The sequence below is a fragment of the Phaethon aethereus genome (assembly GCF_964289735.1).
Source record: "Phaethon aethereus genome assembly, chromosome: 12".
Lineage (NCBI taxonomy): Eukaryota > Metazoa > Chordata > Aves > Phaethontiformes > Phaethontidae > Phaethon > Phaethon aethereus.
In genome coordinates this window covers 3,827,319-3,844,301 of record NC_138588.1, presented here as the reverse complement: position 1 = coordinate 3,844,301, position 16,983 = coordinate 3,827,319, and the positions used below count along the sequence as shown (strand labels likewise).

Here is a 16,983-nt window from a genome sequence, read left to right as displayed (position 1 = left end):
AGTGCTGACTATTGCTGGGGATTACAGATTCCGTGAAACATTTTGTAAGATAACTTCTGGCATCTTGCCACTTGTTATATGGAAAATATGTTGTATTATCTTCCATGTGTGTGTGGGTGTAAGGGTGCTCCCAGTGTCCTGGCCCCCAGCCTGCAAAGACTTACACATATTTTATTCAGAATGAAGTTAAGCAATACATAATGAACTTGTTCAGGCACAGAGCCTAGATCTGTCACTTTAGACATGTTCCATATCCTTTAGGACTTCTTGAAAGACAGCATCTTTCTCGACGCTGGGAGTACGCTACTATGAACGCCATGCTGCAGGTGACTGTGTGGGACACAAGTACCTTGGCTGCTCATCACTGCAGGAAGTTTCAGCTGAAGGGCCTGGTCCTGCCCCCGTAGGTTGAAGTCCTTTGACTGCGATAGTCAAACTGGGGTGTTCAAACTGGTCCCGGACCCAAGCCCGCACACAGGATGATGTGGAGGAGCTGCTGTCGGCCACACAACAGGTGTTTGATGTAACCCTTCTTCCCTCTCTTCCTGAACAGCCCTGGGAGGCTCTGCAGAGGCACTGAGTGAAGGATAGGGTGTAATGGGGTGGGTAAGGATGTCGGGGCACCAAGAACAGCACAGAAAGGCACGTGTAGCCATAGGCAGATGGTGTAACATGACAAGTGAGGGGAGAGCCTTCCAGACAATCCACTCCCCCGCATCATGCCTGGGGAGAGTGGGGGTATTCCTGTGAGGGCCTGTGCAGGCGTCCTCTTGGGACTGACTCCTGGGTGGGTTTCGGTGGGATGCAGAGGCAGGAGACAGTGGAGAGCACATCCTCCCACATCCATCCTGGAAGAAGCCAGGGTGACTGCTCTGCTCCCTGAGGCCCGGCTGGTGGGGACGGGGACCCCTCCTTCACTGCGCTCACCGGGGGTGAGGCCCTGGCTGATGGCCACCTCTGAGCAGTGAGGCCCATGGCCCCGCGGGCCTCCACCCACCATGGCCCTGAGAGGACCCCCGAGGGGAACCATGAGAAGACCCAGAAGGGGGAGCCATAAGAGGACCCCCGAGGGGAGCCATGAGAAGACCCAGAAGCGGACCCCGAGGGGACCCCGAGGGGACCCCGAGGCGCCGGCGCGGCCCGCTGGCGCCCCCCGACCAGCTGGCGGCCGCGGTGCCTCGGCGGGGCGGCGCCGCCCGTTACTTGAGGGCCGCGGCCGCGCGACGGGGCGGGACGCGGGCGAGGGCGGGGCGCGAGGCGAGGCGGGGCGGTGGCCAATGGGGGTGGGCGGTGGCGCCCGGCGCGCGCCGCTCTTAAGGCGGCGCCGCGGGCTGTCAGCGGCAGAGGGCGGCGCGGGTTCGACGGCGCGGCCATGGCCGCCCTCAACGGCGCCGTGGAGAACGGGCAGCCTGACAGGAAGGTGCCGCCGCTGCCGCGGCCCCTGCGGAGCCTGGAGGTGAAGTACACCAAGGTGAGCTGGCGACGGGAGGTGGGCAGCAGGCTTCGCCGTGGTGTCACTGATGCTTGGTGGAGTCAGGCTGGTGGTGAAGTAATAGTTTTTTTAATATAAGATTTTCTCCCTCACTGTCATTTATTTTATTTTTTTTAATTCCTCCTGCTGCTCTAGACAGTAAGCTTATGGGGTAAATAAGGGTGGTTGAGTGAGTGGAGCAAGCAGATGACCATGGCATTTCCAGGGGAGCTGCAGTTGTCCCAAACCCTAAAGCCCAAGAAACCAACTTTTTTCTAGAGAAAAAAAATGCAGAAAAATTAAAATACTTGTGGTGCTGCCACCCCAGGTGCCCACAGGCACCTCTCCCTGGCTGTGTGGCAGGCCCCGGTGCTGATCGGCAGCAGGCCTGCTGTGTGAGGGCTGTGGTGCCACACTGGCCTGTCCCCTCCCGGTCACCCTGGCAGCCATCTTCCCAAGCACCCAGTGCAGCACTCAAACCTGCATGGTAAATGCTTTTAGCATCATGTTAGTGCTCAGCAAAATCGGATTTGGAGGGTGTGAGCCCAGGCAGAGGCTAGAAAGGCTTTATCTGTGAGGAAGCTGCTTGCCTGTGTTTTGTTCAGCTGTCCTCGACCTGGTATGAAGCTTCCCTGCGGTGGGATGGGGCCCTGCTGGGAAGGGGTTCAGTGCCAGGAAGTGTTTTTGGGCCCTGGTGAATGCAGGGAGCATGGAGAAGGGCCAGCGTCCTGCAGGACTGGGCCTTGTGAAAGGGCTCTGTGATGGGACTGGGGCCACCTCACAGTTCCCAAAGAGGAGTGGCGTTCACGCACATCTTGTTGGTGGCTCGCTGTCCTGACAGAGCTCCTCCATGCCTCCCCGCAGGACGAGTCGTCAAGCAGCAAGCGCACACAAAGATGCATCTCTCCACTCTCCATCGATCTTCCTTTTAAAAGACCTTTAAACAGTCACTCCTGACCTTTTGGATTTAACCAAAGGCTTCTGAGCTTGATAACCCTGTCCCTCAGAGGTGAGGCTGGTGTTGGTGTGGAGCTGAGCACCGCTGTGGAAACCCCTGCTCCCTAACACAGCCGTAGCTCTGCAATAGCCGAGTCTCTTTTCGTTCCACAACAGCCTGACCCGCGGTCTTGCGCAGTGGGGAAAATATCCTGGCTGGTTACGCTGCTAGGCAGCCTTGACTGCCATAATTTGAACTATGTGGCTGGACTAAAAGAGCTGGAGGGGCTGCATGAGCGTATGAACTACTGTTATGTTTCTGTATCAAGTATTTAAAAAAAAAAAAAGCAGAACTTGAAGTTCATTCCCTTGCAGTGAGAAGGAGTAAACAGCGATAGCTTATCCACTGAGGTGTTGATTTGAATTATGCATCTGAAGTACTGAAATGGATTAACAATTAGTGATAATCACTGAACTAGATTAATTTTTAACATCCCAAATTTATCAACTTTTTTCTTTGTAAGATAAACTTGTCATTTGGCAGCAAATTGGATCTGCAGCTGCTGATTGCAGAATGGCGTAATGCTGCACAAACAGCTCTTTCCTGTGTCCAAAATGGACCTAGCCATTAAGGTTCTTCTTAAACATTCAAATGTTCTGTTTTTTGTTATTTTTATTGTTGTGAACACTTTTAAATACTCCTCTGGGATCTGATCCTGTAGCCGTGTATGTTTTAAAACACGGGTTTTTTTATTCTCCAGAGTTTTACCAGAGACTCTGTTCACTGAAGGTATCAAGGTAGTCTCTTAAAAGTGGAAACCAATGTCAATTAAAAGTGTGAATCTGACATTTGATCTGATGCTCCTGATGCATCTGAGAAAATAATGAGCCACAGTCAGTTTTATGAAAACTGCAAGGGGTTTTCTACAAGCTCTGAGTTTCACCAGATGTTTACAGCTGACGGCGCACTTTGCTTAGCGGAGATTTTTATTTTCAGTTCTACTAGTTATGGGGCTGGGGGAGAGGAAAAATTTTCAACAAAGATCTTACTTATGGAGCAGCTTAATGCTTGTCATGGATGTGTGATGGAAGTGATCTGTCCACAATCCCGTGTCCCAGATCCTGGGCATGAAGCATGAATGGCTGTTATGCTGTTCTGTTTGATTTCAAGTCCTGGCACCAAAGAATCGGGCTATGTGGTGTGATTCCCAGAATGATGCCACTGTACTTCTTACATTTAAAACAGCCTGATCCTGTCACTCTTGTGTTGTACTAGTTCTTATAGGAACATTGCTTTCCCATCCCAACCCTTTCACATAGAATTAATGGTGAATGCGGAGAAGAAATGGGATCCTTCCCCAATCCTTAGCTTGTAAGCGTATACCCGATGCTGTAATTTTACAGTTCCTGTCATATCTCCCACACTTATAATATGACTTTTTTCATTAGTGAAACAAAGGAAAACTGAAGTTAAAATGTGTAAATGTTAAAATGCAGCACTTGGATAATAGAGGTAATTTAGGAGCATTTGTGTCAAGTTAGTTAATATTTCTAATATTGTATCTTTTCTGTGACTTTACTTGACAATTTTTTTTCCCGAAATTTTCTTTTCCTCTGCCTGTCTGAAACAAGTGGGTCCGAAAGTGCAGCTTCTATGCCAGTTACATCTCTGATGCTTTTTGCAGAAATAGTCAGGAGAAACTCCTTTCAGGAAAAAAGATGCCCAAGGAAAGAAATCTATGACCCAAAGCAGAGGGAATTCCAAATGTAAGGGATGCAACATTAATCTCCTGGTGGTGTGTAGAGACTCATAAACAAGATTGCAAATGTGGATGACTTCCAAGTAAAAGTACTAGCTTACAGCCGCTAACAGGCTACTAATAAAGATTACTTCATCTAATCTTACTTAAAGTATATTTATAAAATATAACACTGCCAAGTTAGATCACAGTGTGGATAAGATGCATGTTGAATCAATTAATTGTATATAGGTATTCATGTTCTGTTTACAGTGAGTAACAACACTCTAGTATTTAATGCATTTTTAGTTACGCAACACTGGGACTGTTTGTTCTTGCTCTGGAAATGCAATATTTTGAAACACTTAAATCTTGAATCTTGTCACAAACAACTCCAAGTGACGTGGGAGGCTTGATCTAGCCTGTAACAAGGGTTGGTGGGGTAGAACTAAGCCAGTACTTACCCTCCTCTGGACAGTGCTGGGGGGGGGGGGCAAGTTATGGAAGTAGCCCAGGGCAGGATACAAACAACCAAATAATATTGTATGCTGACATTTCATTTGTAGTGTGTAACAAGGGGCTCCTTTTGCCTGAACCACACAAGTTTCTCTTGGTGTCTGCTTGCTGTTCCCATGGAGATGTATTTCAAAAACTGTCTGTTTCTCATTGCCAAATTATGGTGTTATGTGTGGGCCCCATCCTCTGTCGTCCTCTTGCTCAAAACTAACTGGGTGCATGAGGGCTTTTTCATCTGTTCTCTGGCTCAGGTTCTAGTTTGGATAAATGCTGTCTGTATCGCAAATAGTCTCCCTGGGAGAGAGACTGAATACGCTTGACTCTGCCATCAATGGAAACTGAAGAGCCTCGGGACCTTTGAGGAGTACTTGTGGTTTTTTGCATTGTCTACATCAGTGGGGTTTTTTTCTCCTCTCCATCCCACTCCCCTTGCTCTCTCTTCAGATATTTATTAACAATGAATGGCATGAGTCTACAAGTGGAAAGAAGTTCCCCACCTACAACCCTTCAACGCTGGAGAAAATTTGTGACATTGAGGAAGGAGACAAGGTAAGTGTTGTTGGAAAGGCAGTGCAAAAGACAGTTTCCAAGGGACTCCCTTTTGCAGGGAAGCATACAGAGGAAAAGCTGGCTTTTAAGACAACGTACATCTGGCCAGACTATGAGCTGGAGGTCTGGGACACTAGATGTGCTGCTCAAGAATTGCACTGGGTGGCTGGGATAAATCCTGTCCAACTCAGCAGAGTCACTTTCCCTGGTAGGAGCTGCCTGCCGAACACTGTCAGAGGAATGAGATTCAGCATTGTTCTTGTGTTATAGACTGGAAGGAAGCACCCAGTCTGAGGAAATAGCAATGATGGCATATGCACATCCCTGACAGAACTTGGGCCTCATGTTGGGAGTGCTTTATAAGCAAGCCGCATGGCAGCCTGTTGGAGACACTGAACTGGAACTTGCCCTTTTTTAAACACAATCAAAGAATAACCTGAGTGCTTTGGGGAATTTAAGCTCAGTCATGCAAACACTGCCCACTTTCTGCTAGAGATGTGGTGCTGGTTTTCCAATTGGTGTCATGGGTTCTGGCCTCCTGCACAAATGTGGCAACTCCCAGTTAAAACCAAACCAGTATCTCTCAAGAACTTTAGTAGTCCCTGGCCCTGGTGCACTGTAGAGTAGCCTGGGGCATAACTGCTTGGGTTTGGTAACAGTCTGAGGTCAGGAACATTCAGATGTGATACTTTCTGTCCAAAACAGCTCATCTCATATGGGATAACTGGCCTGATCTATTTGAGAGAGCTGGCCCAAGAGCTGGCTTTTTGCAGTTGTCATGGGAAGGTGATTCACAGCTTCTCCACTCTACCAGTGCTTTGGCTGCTCATTGCTGGTGGCAGTAAGTGATGGGCAGTGTGAGCATTTCTGCCCGTACTCTGGTATCTTTTTCTTGGTATCTAAGCTTGTCCAACACTTTTGAGGCCCAGTGCCTGGTTTCCAGCCAGGTGATTACCTTGGGGATCCTTTCCTAGTAGGAGTGGTACTAGTTGAGCAGGGGCAATGTGTTTTCTGGTATTATACTGTGTAGAGTATAAAGCCTGACACCTCTGGAGATGGGAGCAAACTTGTTTGGCAATATGTATCTCCACCCTGCATGCAAATAGTGTGTAAGGTAGGTGTTCTTTTTGGATGGCACTAAAGCAACCTCTGAGACCTATTGCCATGGGGGATCTCTGCATCCAGGGGTCAATTACAGATTGAGGCAGAAACAAACATTATCTGTAATTTCTTTATACAAACTGGGTAGGACACAACTGTGTTTAATTGCAATGACATGTAAACAGTGTAGTTGAAGCTAACTTTGATGCAACTGTATTTTGCTAGGCAGAAACCATGACGTTGTTATTGTTTCAAGAGATCGGTGTCCCCTCAAGCAGTTACAGACCATTACATGAGCATTTAAAGCCTGCTTCTTTATGACTTGGTTAAAGAAAATTGTTATGCAGAACTAAAAGTTTTGCATCTTGCCTCCCTGAGACTTGTCCCTGCCTGAATTCAAGGATAACTTTCAGCTTCTGGCTGGTAGGAGAGTCACTGTAAACCTTTCCTTGGGGCCAGTCAGTGGAGACCTCTGCCAGTGGATGCTCAGCATAGGTGGCTGACTCCTTGGCGCATAGAATAATTGCAGGAAAGAATGTAAGTTAGCTGTACCTTGGGTGCTGAAAGCCTCTTCTTCCACCCCTTTACATCACACATTTTTTTACAAAATTGGGATTTTTTGCTCTAAGTAGGTTTTTGTGAGGAACTGAGTGGGATTAGATTGGGATTTGGATTAGTTAGAAAGCAATCACGGGTGAGAAGCATCCCAAACTAGCTATTTGGCTACTGTTTTGATCATGTTCCACTGTCCTCTAGCAAACTGAGTCCCTTGAGACTTCCTTTGCCCTGGCTGAACATCCCCTCCTAGGTGTGTAACTCCAGTCTGTTGGAGTTACCACAGAAAGTGGTAAGTTGTGTTTGGTGGTGCTTTCCAGTGTCTTATCCCCATGTGCCACCATACTTGGTTGTGCTGGTCAGTACCATGGCAGGGGTGGCAGTTCCTGGAACTGGCTCTGGCTTCAGCTGGGCTGTGCCAGGGTTGGCTCTGGCTTCACAGCAGGCTGGGAGCAGGACTCCACTTCCCCAGCACTGAAGAGCAACCTGCCCCTCCCTGGCCACGCAGTGTATTTTGCTTAGGCTGCACGTGAGGGGTGGGAATTTGGCAGCCTATATCTCAGCAATGACAGTTTAGTCTGGTGCTGAAACTTGGCCAATGCTTTATGAGGCTAGGAGCAAAGGTTTTGTTGTTTGTTCTTTAGATGCAGGATTTAAGACAAAATTGCCCTTGATTGGGATAGTTGGGATAAAGGAAAATCTTGTGTGGAAAAAGAAGCGCTGAAAATAAAACAGCAAATGATTCCACTGGATGCTTGGAGGCTTTTTGCCTCCTAAATAACGGCTTAGTGTACAAGTGTTTGCCAGGTTGATAATGGAGAAGGAATATCTTTCTTCATTAGACTTTTGCCCCCGGTGAATAGAGCAGCACCAGAACTTCCACCCTGTCTTGGTGTTACCATGGGAAGGCAAAAATACTTGCACCACTGTCATTTCTCTGGTGCTGTTGATAACACTTGAAGACAGGCTTTTTTCTTCTATGAGCTTGCTAACATCCACCAAGGGCAGGGGGAAAAGGTGCTCCTTCCTCAAAGGAGTGGCCAGCTCAGCTGGCTGCCACAGAGTGTGGGCAGCAGGTCCACAGCTGTAACTGTTGAGCAGACTTGATGCTGTGGAGCATCTGTCATGATTGTTTCTAAGTAGTTTGTTCTCCCATGTGGATCTTTGAAGGGTGGTAAGAGGGGTTTGTTCACAGTCATTCTGCCCCGCTCAGATTGCAGTGGCGGGCTGAGGTAAGAGGCTGCAGGAATATTACTCCCTACAGCAGACTTTCAGTGCCTTCAATAATGGTTTTGTATGCTTCGGGCTGTAAACTTGGGTTCAAAAGTTAGAACAATGCAATGTGTAGACTGTTCGCAGAGGGTTTGCAGGGGAGAAAGTCAAGGAACCTCTTCTAACTGAGAGACTGTAGAATGCCCATGTCAGAAAAGTGCCTTTCCAAAGATGTGCACAATAGAGGCTTTCTGAAGAAGTTAGTAATTGAATTGAAGAAAGACAGTCTCCACTGGGTGTGCTTCATCCCTGGCATGTATCCTTACTGGCCAAACTGAAGCAGTGTTGTGCACACTGAGCCTGAAGCACAGCAGTGCTGTTTTGCAGGTGTTTTTCCCTACTTGCAGAGCCAGTGGGGTGATGGTCTCAGCTGTGCTTGGCAGCCTGCTGCTGAGGCAGGAGAGAGGAAAAAAGGGCAGGATAGAAATGGAGCAGCAATAAGCAGGACTTGAGGTGGAGGAGGTAGCTTAGAACAAAGAGCGGTATGAGTTTGTTCAGGGGAAAATGGTATGCAGTTGTGTAACTGGGGGTTGTATCATAATGCAAACATCCAGGGTGGGTATGAAGGTTTGCAGGCATTTCCCAACGCTGCAATGCTTGACTTTGCAATCTTAATATTCTCTTAGTGGAGCTTTTTATGTAATACTCAGTAAATCTGTATAGATCAGAACTGAGCACCAGTATGCAGGGACCTCCTCCTCCTTGTGGTTTTGTATACCATAGTGTGTCTCTGGCACCTTGACAGTTATGAGTCTCTTTGTCACGCATTGTGCCTACCTATTGCAACATGCCTGCAATGAACATGCCATTCAGACTCCCCTAATGCCTAGTCATAACAGGATGGATTAAGAATGGCATTTCAGCCTTCCTGAAGAATTTCCTTGTTTTTGCTGGTCTCTCACGCCTATTGAGGCTGTGCAGGCGCACAAGATCTCACTTGGTGGTGCTGTCCCTGAGGGTGTTTTGGGAAAGCCTTTTTGCTTGTGTGGTAGTAACTGCAGTCTCCAAGCTGCTATGTGTACCCAGCATGTCCAAGAAAAGAGACAAGAATGAAGACAACTAGTATTTGCAGGAGCTGCAGCAGGGCTCAGGTGCTCCCATGTTTATGGGATGGGGAAGACCTGGGCATGCACTGAAGTCTTCTGCCCACACAGCCATCTCATCCCTGTTCCTGTGAGTGTCAGGGTGGTGGGAAGTCCATCGGTACCCAGGGCATGCTGTGCTGTGGCCTGTGCCTCTGCAGACCCAATGGTCTGCACATCTGTGCTTCCAGCCTGGTCACAGAAGCTAATTAATTGCTGCTAAGGGAAGACTTGTTTAAACTTGACATGCTTCTTGTGTTTCTTTGTCTGCTTTGTCACATAAAATATTACCTCCTTTCAGCTTGAGTCTTCATTCCAGCAGGCAGGATGGGGAGTACATAAGCATGTAGTGGCTGGTGGTGCCTTCTGGCTTTTGTGATGGGCCAGTTTGAATCCAGATCAACTCAACTGGAGCAAAAGCCCATTCTGCCTGTAGGTGATGGGCCCCAGACAGGACATGCCTGCCAGTGCACAGCAGCTGCTTGCTACCTCGGCCTTGCCAGCACCCTTCCTTGACCAGAGTCATTCTTAACCCCTTATAGCAGCACAAGTTTCCTCTAATAGTTTCCCCATCAGTGCCTTTCCAAAAGGGTGGGGTTCTTTTCCTGGCAGTATAGGTCAGACTGTTTTAAAGCTGTGTAATCTCCTTGTAAAGAAAAGGAGCCAAACTTAGTGTAAGGTGGCATTTCAGTGGGTGGTGACTTGCTGTTTTCTCCATGAACTTTTGCTGTAAGAAAGCAACGTGTCTCACCATAACATTTTTCTTGGTTGAGCACCACACATTTCCCCATGAGGGGGGAATGGCCAGACCTTGTTGGATCAGTACAGAGGATTACTTCTTAATTGTTCCCAGAGACTTGAGATAAGACATAAATGAGAGCAACTGGTGAAGTGCTACGAGGAACGATCAAGGCCTGAAACTCTCCCTCCTTTCCCACCCCTTGAGCCACATATTGTGGTGAGGTGCAAGTTCTCTGTCAGCTGAAGTGAGGCATGGGCTGTGCCAGACATTACGTAGAGCAAGATTCTGTCCAAGGCCAGGGCAAAATATGCTTTATGTATGCTTGGGGTACAGCCTTGGCCTCGCCAATGTTGATGGCAGTGTTCCCATTGACTTCATTGGGTCAGGAGGTTGCCCTTAGCTTCACTTTTTTAGCCAACATATGTGGGAAGAAGGGAGGAGTCCAGGGCATACTGTGGCCAGAGCAAATGCATGAAGCTTCTCTGGGGGGAGGGGGTATGGGGAGACAGGGGATTCACTGTCCACCTGAGTAGTAACTTGGGTAAAGAAGGTTAGATTTGGTCCAGAGCATGGTAAAGCAGTTGGGAGATGAAGGGACGAGTGGCACTAAATCTGTGTAGGTGAAATGCTTTTGTCATAGCACTGAACAATAAAACCCTTTCCACCTGGTAGAAGTGTTCTGGAGCTGTGATCTAGAATCTAAGGGAGGTTTTTTTAGTGTGTTAACTGTTACTAGCATGGGTTCCAGTAGGACTGAATGGTGGGATCTGAGCTTTGATTGTTCCCCTGGATAAAACCGTGATCTCTCTCATGAGGGACTTTCCTTCCTACACTTGTTCAGAGGAGGATGATTCATGTAGGCCAAGGGCCTGTCATGCTTAGGGAAGCTGTAATGGGAACAGAATTGGGATCTTGTTTCTTCATCCTCCCCCAGTGTCACTTGCATCCTGTATCAGTAGGAACATGATTCTGGATTATTGTATAAACAAACCAGTTGCATAAAATTACCTGTGAAAGACTCTATTGGTACTCTGACCCCAAGGTTGTTTATTGAGCCCAGGCCAACCCCAAAACTTATTGCAGGCTTGGGTCCAAATCCAGGAGTAAAATGGAAGTGGCTTTGTCAGACAACTTGGTTTTAGCCATCACATCATCTAGGAAGCAGCTTGATGAGATTTCTGTGCAATTGTCCAGCTCCTTCCTTGTAACCTAAGGTTTTCTTGCGTATGTGGCTACTCTAGCCTGATGTGGATAATGCGGTGGAAGCAGCAAAGGCAGCATTCCAGAGGGGGTCTCCATGGAGACAGATGGATGCCCTAAGCAGAGGACAACTCCTGCACAAGCTGGCTGATCTTCTTGAGCGAGACAGAGTCATCCTGGCAGTAAGTACCGTGATTGGTGAGCAGTGATAAACCAGCGACCGTTGGCTGATAACGCGGCTCCATCCATCTGATTTTGCTGCATCCATAAGATCTACCTAATGTTTTTCTTTTCTCTCACTTTATGAAGGGCAGAAGAGTACATGCAGGAGTCATGGCTTACCTTCCTCTTTCTGCAGGATGATTTTAGAGGCCTTAGAAGAAGGCCCTTAGTTTTTCTAGATAGCTGACTTCTCCAAAACTTCAGCTAGTTATTGAAGTGATTACAAATATTAATACTTAAATTTTCAAAGCAATAAACATTCTTTCTTAGTTTAACAGTCATTAATGTTCATAGCTGTCTCCCAACTCTTATCTTAAAGGCAAACAAAAACCACAAAACGAACAACAACAAACAACAAGAAAAAACCCAAAACCCAAACCACCATGACTCGGTCCTTTATTACAAAAATGCAAGGCCAATTTGACTTCTTTGCAAATTGCTTCCCCTAAAATGGGGGCTGGAAAGAAAATCTTTCTCTTGCTGGATGTCATCCAAAGTTTAAAATGTGTGTAAGTGGGAACCGTTTCTTTCCCTACTGAATGTACTGGCTCGGGAAAATCTCTTTATAGCTGTCAAGCTGTGTTTACTTGGACTTCTGCACTGAAGAACTATTGCTAATGATTCCCCATCCTGTCCTGAAGGAGTCCTTCTGGTGCAGAACAAGGGGAGTAGGACCCGAGCTAAATGTGCTGCAGTTAGTAGAAGCCTTTAGATTCTATGGGCCTTGGGCATCTCTCCACATCACGCCCACAGATCCTAGCATCTCTCAGCTTAGAGCTGCTGTCAGTCCACACCGAAGATCTTGGACCTGAGCCCTCAACAGTTCAATGCTGCACTTTGGCTCTGCTTCTCTTCAGTGGAATGGCGTTTATCACATTTAGTGCTATTAGATGTGTGAGTTCCTGAGCTGATGTCCCACTGAGGTCAGCAGGACTTAACATACATGGGATGTGCTTAGGAGCTGGTACTTGCCATGACTGTTTTGAGCTGGGTCTCTTTCCCCAACACAGTGTCTTTTAACCACATGACAGCTTCCAGTTTCAGCAGGACAAAACCAAAACATCCAGGTTTGAAGGCAGTTCTGGCCAGCAACTAAAAGGTGAAAAGAAACGTGTGTCTGTGTGGAATATACCCTGTTCATTTTCTACTCGCTTTTTGATGTGACTTCAGAGGACCCTCCTTTTTGCATAACCAGGACACTCATTTCAAGCTTTCTGCTGTCCTTCTGATCTGGGAGGGCTTGTTTGGCATTGTTGTTTTCACTGCAGAAAACCAGCCATAGCTGCCTTGGCTTCATGCTAAGTAATGACTTATAAAAATCAGTCATTTTAGCAGACATTCGGAGTAGATAACAATCCTAGTCATTCCAAGCGGAATGTCTGTTCGAGTGCTGTTTGGACCCTAATGTCTGTGGAAGATGACAGGATATGACTTCATATGTAAACAAAGATGTTTCAATCTACCAGGGGATAGTACTTCCTTTATGGATGTGCTGGCCATTTGCACCAATATCCCATTTAATGACCTGAGCAGAGAACAAAGCATTCACTGAGCAAATGTCCAGAACAGTGAGAAGGACATAGGCCACGACTGGACGTCATTTAGAGCTGCTCAGCATCAGTGCAGCTTTAGTAAAGCAACTTCTCCCTTGCCTTGGTCTCAGCACAGATCTGAGCCCAAAGGTGACTTTACTAGAACTCTGTAAAAAATGTGTTTTCTGTCCTGTGGACAAAAGAGGCTTTTCAGAGGTTGGTTTTAGGGCTATGGAGCAGAAAAAATAGATTTCCAACTAAAAGGAAAGTGGGTCTGACTGTGACACCATCTGGAATCCAGAACATCTGCGTTGGAGGGTCAGTTACGGTGAAGTCATGACACTCACATAATTTCTGACCAGTGCCCCAGACCGCAGCCCTGTATCCCACCCACAGCCACCTTCTGGGGGCTTCTGGAAGATGGACTTTCATTGCAATCGCTGAACAAAGCAACTTGTGTATGCATCAGGGTTATTTGGTCTTCTACTTTATTTGTATTAACAAGCTCATTCCTTACATATAAGGTGAGGGAAGGAAACCCCATGTCTGCAGCACAAGACAAAATAAAATTGAGAACAAGTTTCTCTAAAAGCTTTTGTTAACTAAAAAACATTGACTCGTATGACAGTGCATGGAATTTGTTTTTTCAGACTCTGGAGACAATGGACACAGGAAAACCTTTTCTGCAGGCTTATTTCATTGACCTGGAAGGTTGTATAAAAACACTCCGATATTACGCTGGATGGGCTGATAAAATTCAGGGCAGAACTATCCCAGTGGGTAAGTTCCCTCAGACACAGTTTCAGAGCTGGGCTGGGATTGGGGTGGGAGGGCTCTTTTGTTGCTTTTTTAACAGATAAAACTTTTTGGTTTTAAATTCAGACTAATTCTTAAAGAAGAAAAACCCCACAAATTATAGGGGAGTTTATTCATTAGGTATCACTGAAATGAATTAAGATTGCAAAGGTTTCTAGGGAGAATTGTATGAAGGCAGCAGAGCTTGTGCTGTCCTCAGTGCCACAGGGATATGGCAGAGGGTTGGTGTGGAATCCACCAGTGCCTCCCACTCCACTGCCGTTCCTGCATCCCTGACAGTTCTGGCTCACAGATGTTTAGAGAGATCATGTAGTGCTTTTTCTTAACTTTTGTTAAAGAGAAGGTCTGAGATGTTGACTTCTCTCAGGAGCCAAAGGATTGAGCTCTTGGAAGGACCCTGTCAAGTTTTCTGACACTTGAAAGAGGTTTTTCAAAATGTTTCCCAGGCTGCAGAGCCAGAGCAGTCACACTGCACTGTTGTGGCAGGGACAGAGAGAACACTTTGGCTCAGCTATATAAGTTCAAATATGGTTTTGGGGAGAACAAGTTAAGACAATGGATGTCCATGTGGCACGATGAGTAATATGGTATATTTTCAAAATTAGCCTGTTTTGTCCCTGCATGCGGGTGATCACTGATGCTGTATGAAGGACAGGCACTGCAGACAAAAGTTAGTCAGCAGAGGAATGGCTCTGAAGGGCTGAACTAGTTCAGTCTGTGCAGGCAGCAACGGGAGCGATGTCAGTCACACACACTGAGATCTGTCACCCTCATTCGGAGTAACATGAAGCTTTGCTTGCCGGGACACTGCTTGTTGGTCCTGATGTGAGATCACTTCCAAAAACTAATTAGAAATGTTTGTGTTTTCTGTCAGATCTTCCCAATGAAACTAGGTTTTTGGCAAGAATGAATTTGTAAGGAAGGTGTCCTTCCTGCTTTCTCTTTGAAACAGTAATAGCAGTATTTTAAGGTGAATGTTATTACTTTACTCCCAAAGTTTCATCTTTTTGTCATTTCTTAGCAGAAGTGCAATTCCTGTTACACTGAATATGATTCCTGTACAAAATGGGTTTAAAAACTCTCCCCTTCAGGGAAACAAGTGATTTCCTTCTTTCAGTGAGAGACAGTCTGAATGAAATTTGTGCTTGCTTTTCAGTGTGGTAGGGACTTATCCGCCCCCTTAGCCTCAACACAGGGAGATTGCAGAAGGAATTGAGCCCCTGGTTTTAAAAGGCTCGACGTGAGCAGTGTTTGGCTTTTGAGCTAATACAAGACCTAATCTCAAACAGATCTTCATCTGCCTAGGGTGTCCCAGTGGCATGAGTTAAGATGAACAGATACAGGGTTCTTTGTCTAATATGGGTTTAGTTCTGTCCCCAACCTGTTAGTGTGCAGTCATCTTACATTCTTTCTGTAGAAGCAAGGGTTTTGACTATTTTGTCTTCCTTGATTCTTTTGTCTTGCAGATGAAAATTGTGTCTGTTTCACCAGGCATGAACCGATGGGTGTCTGTGGAGCTATAACTCCAGTAAGTAGCAGTGATGGTGCCCTATATCTCCCTTAGAACTGGAAGAAGTACATGTGCACTCCCCATCTTACACTGCAGCCATTTGCTTCCTAGTTAAGTACAGCTGTTCTGTAGGGAACTCCCATCTCAGTTGCCTGATGTAGTTTCTTGTTTTACCCCCATGCCAATAGCTCTTGGCAACACAAAGTCCTCTGCAATGGAAGGGCGGGTCTCCTAATCAGATGCTCTGTTCCTCTCTAAGGCTGACACCAGTCACCAGAGACCAGTCAGAGCTCTCTGACTCTTGCACTGCTGGGACAACCATCTTGTCATTACGTGTGCTAGCTTTTTGCTGCCTAGTGCTGATGCATAGTTTTGAGTTTTAAATTATATCCATTATTAATAACCACCGGCTGTTCTCTGCGCTTTCTGTGATTAAATCTCACTGAATAGAGTTTTCTTTTCCTTGAGGTCTCATTCTCTGTGGAGGGGACAGTGTGGATAGTTGTTGGAATACCTCCAGTTTTAGTGTGTGTTGCTTGCTCTGTTTAAACAGACAGCCAGGAAGACTTTACAGCTACATGGGAGACATAGTTTGTTCCTGCCTGGTTGTAAAATGCTTTGAACGTGGTATCCATGAGGCAAATGGTGATGTGCTGGGATTCTCTGTTTGGATACTTGGATCCGTAAGAGTCCATGGAGTATTTTGGCCTTTGAGATAAGGTTATAGGAGAAACTGAAAGAAATGCACGTGGAGTATTGGATTTGATAGACCCTGGGAATACCAGGTCTGGACCAGTTCCCAAAGATATCGGGGGAAATTTTGCTTTTTCTTTCAGCAGGACTGAGCTTATATCCCAGGTGATAAGATACTACAGTCTATTTAGCAATGTCAGGGTGAGGCAAAGTGGGAGATGGTTGGTACTAATTATCAGACGTTTGGCTTGATGACTTCTGCACAGCTTTTCTGGCTGAACAAGCAATATGACTGCTTGGGAGCAACTAGAATTTGTGACTTAAGATCAAAACATCAGGTTTCTCACATTGATCGCCAATTAAAAGATATCTCCTGGTCACACTTCAGCCACCTTTAGCACTCAGCAAAGCTTTTGGAAACTGCTCCTTTAAAAGCCTACAGGTAGGATGCTTTGGAGGGCCACTATAAGGGGACATAGTGGGACTTCAATTTTTTTTTTAGGTCAATTTTACGTTGACCCTACATCAGCAATAAATACAATAGAAAGTACAGAACCAAATCTGACTCAAGTTCAGTGCTGTGTTTGTGAAAAGGATGACTGGGGTCAACAATCTGTCTTCAGTTTACGTAGAACAAATTGCCTTCTGTTTTTTTCCAGTTTGATCTCTTAACACCTGTGAGTTTGTATAGTCCTACTTGATTTGAAGAGATTCTGTCACTATTCTGCATATGTCTTCCTAGACCAATTAACAATCCTTCCTTTTTCCTGTGGCTTGACTATATTTAAACCAACATTCTTAGTGAGGGAAGTTCTTAGAAAGTGCAGCATATGACAGCTTTAACCCAAGGTGATGTCATGAGGCAGCCCTGGAGTCCTTTACTGTTACTTTCACCAGCCATTCTGCAACGGAAAACTCTTAATGGAGTTATGTCATGCTCTGAAAGTGTAGAAAAGTAACTTAAGTGTGGATGGCTCAAGCTGCAAAATCAGGCCTTCAAGAAGGCTTAGGAGAAAAAGACAAATGGGCAAATGATGGGATGTGGCC

General features: G+C 46.3%; 1 protein-coding gene across 2 annotated transcripts in view; it reads left to right on the top strand.

The window, feature by feature from the left end:
- Window positions 1-1,046: 1,046 nt before the first annotated feature.
- ALDH1A3 (aldehyde dehydrogenase 1 family member A3) overlaps window positions 1,047-16,983 on the top strand; it is a gene marked incomplete at its 3' end in the record, with an annotated part of 34,626 nt that continues 18,689 nt past the window's right edge. The window contains exons 1-5 of one of the 2 annotated variants that reach the window (XM_082004953.1): window positions 1,047-1,471; window positions 5,107-5,211; window positions 11,205-11,345; window positions 13,568-13,697; window positions 15,200-15,261. In XM_082004953.1, the coding sequence (XP_081861079.1) occupies window positions 1,373-1,471; window positions 5,107-5,211; window positions 11,205-11,345; window positions 13,568-13,697; window positions 15,200-15,261 (537 nt within the window). In that variant the 5' untranslated portion in view covers window positions 1,047-1,372. The remainder of the gene's footprint in view (window positions 1,472-5,106; window positions 5,212-11,204; window positions 11,346-13,567; window positions 13,698-15,199; window positions 15,262-16,983) is intronic. The other variant, XM_082004954.1, reaches the window with a different exon arrangement.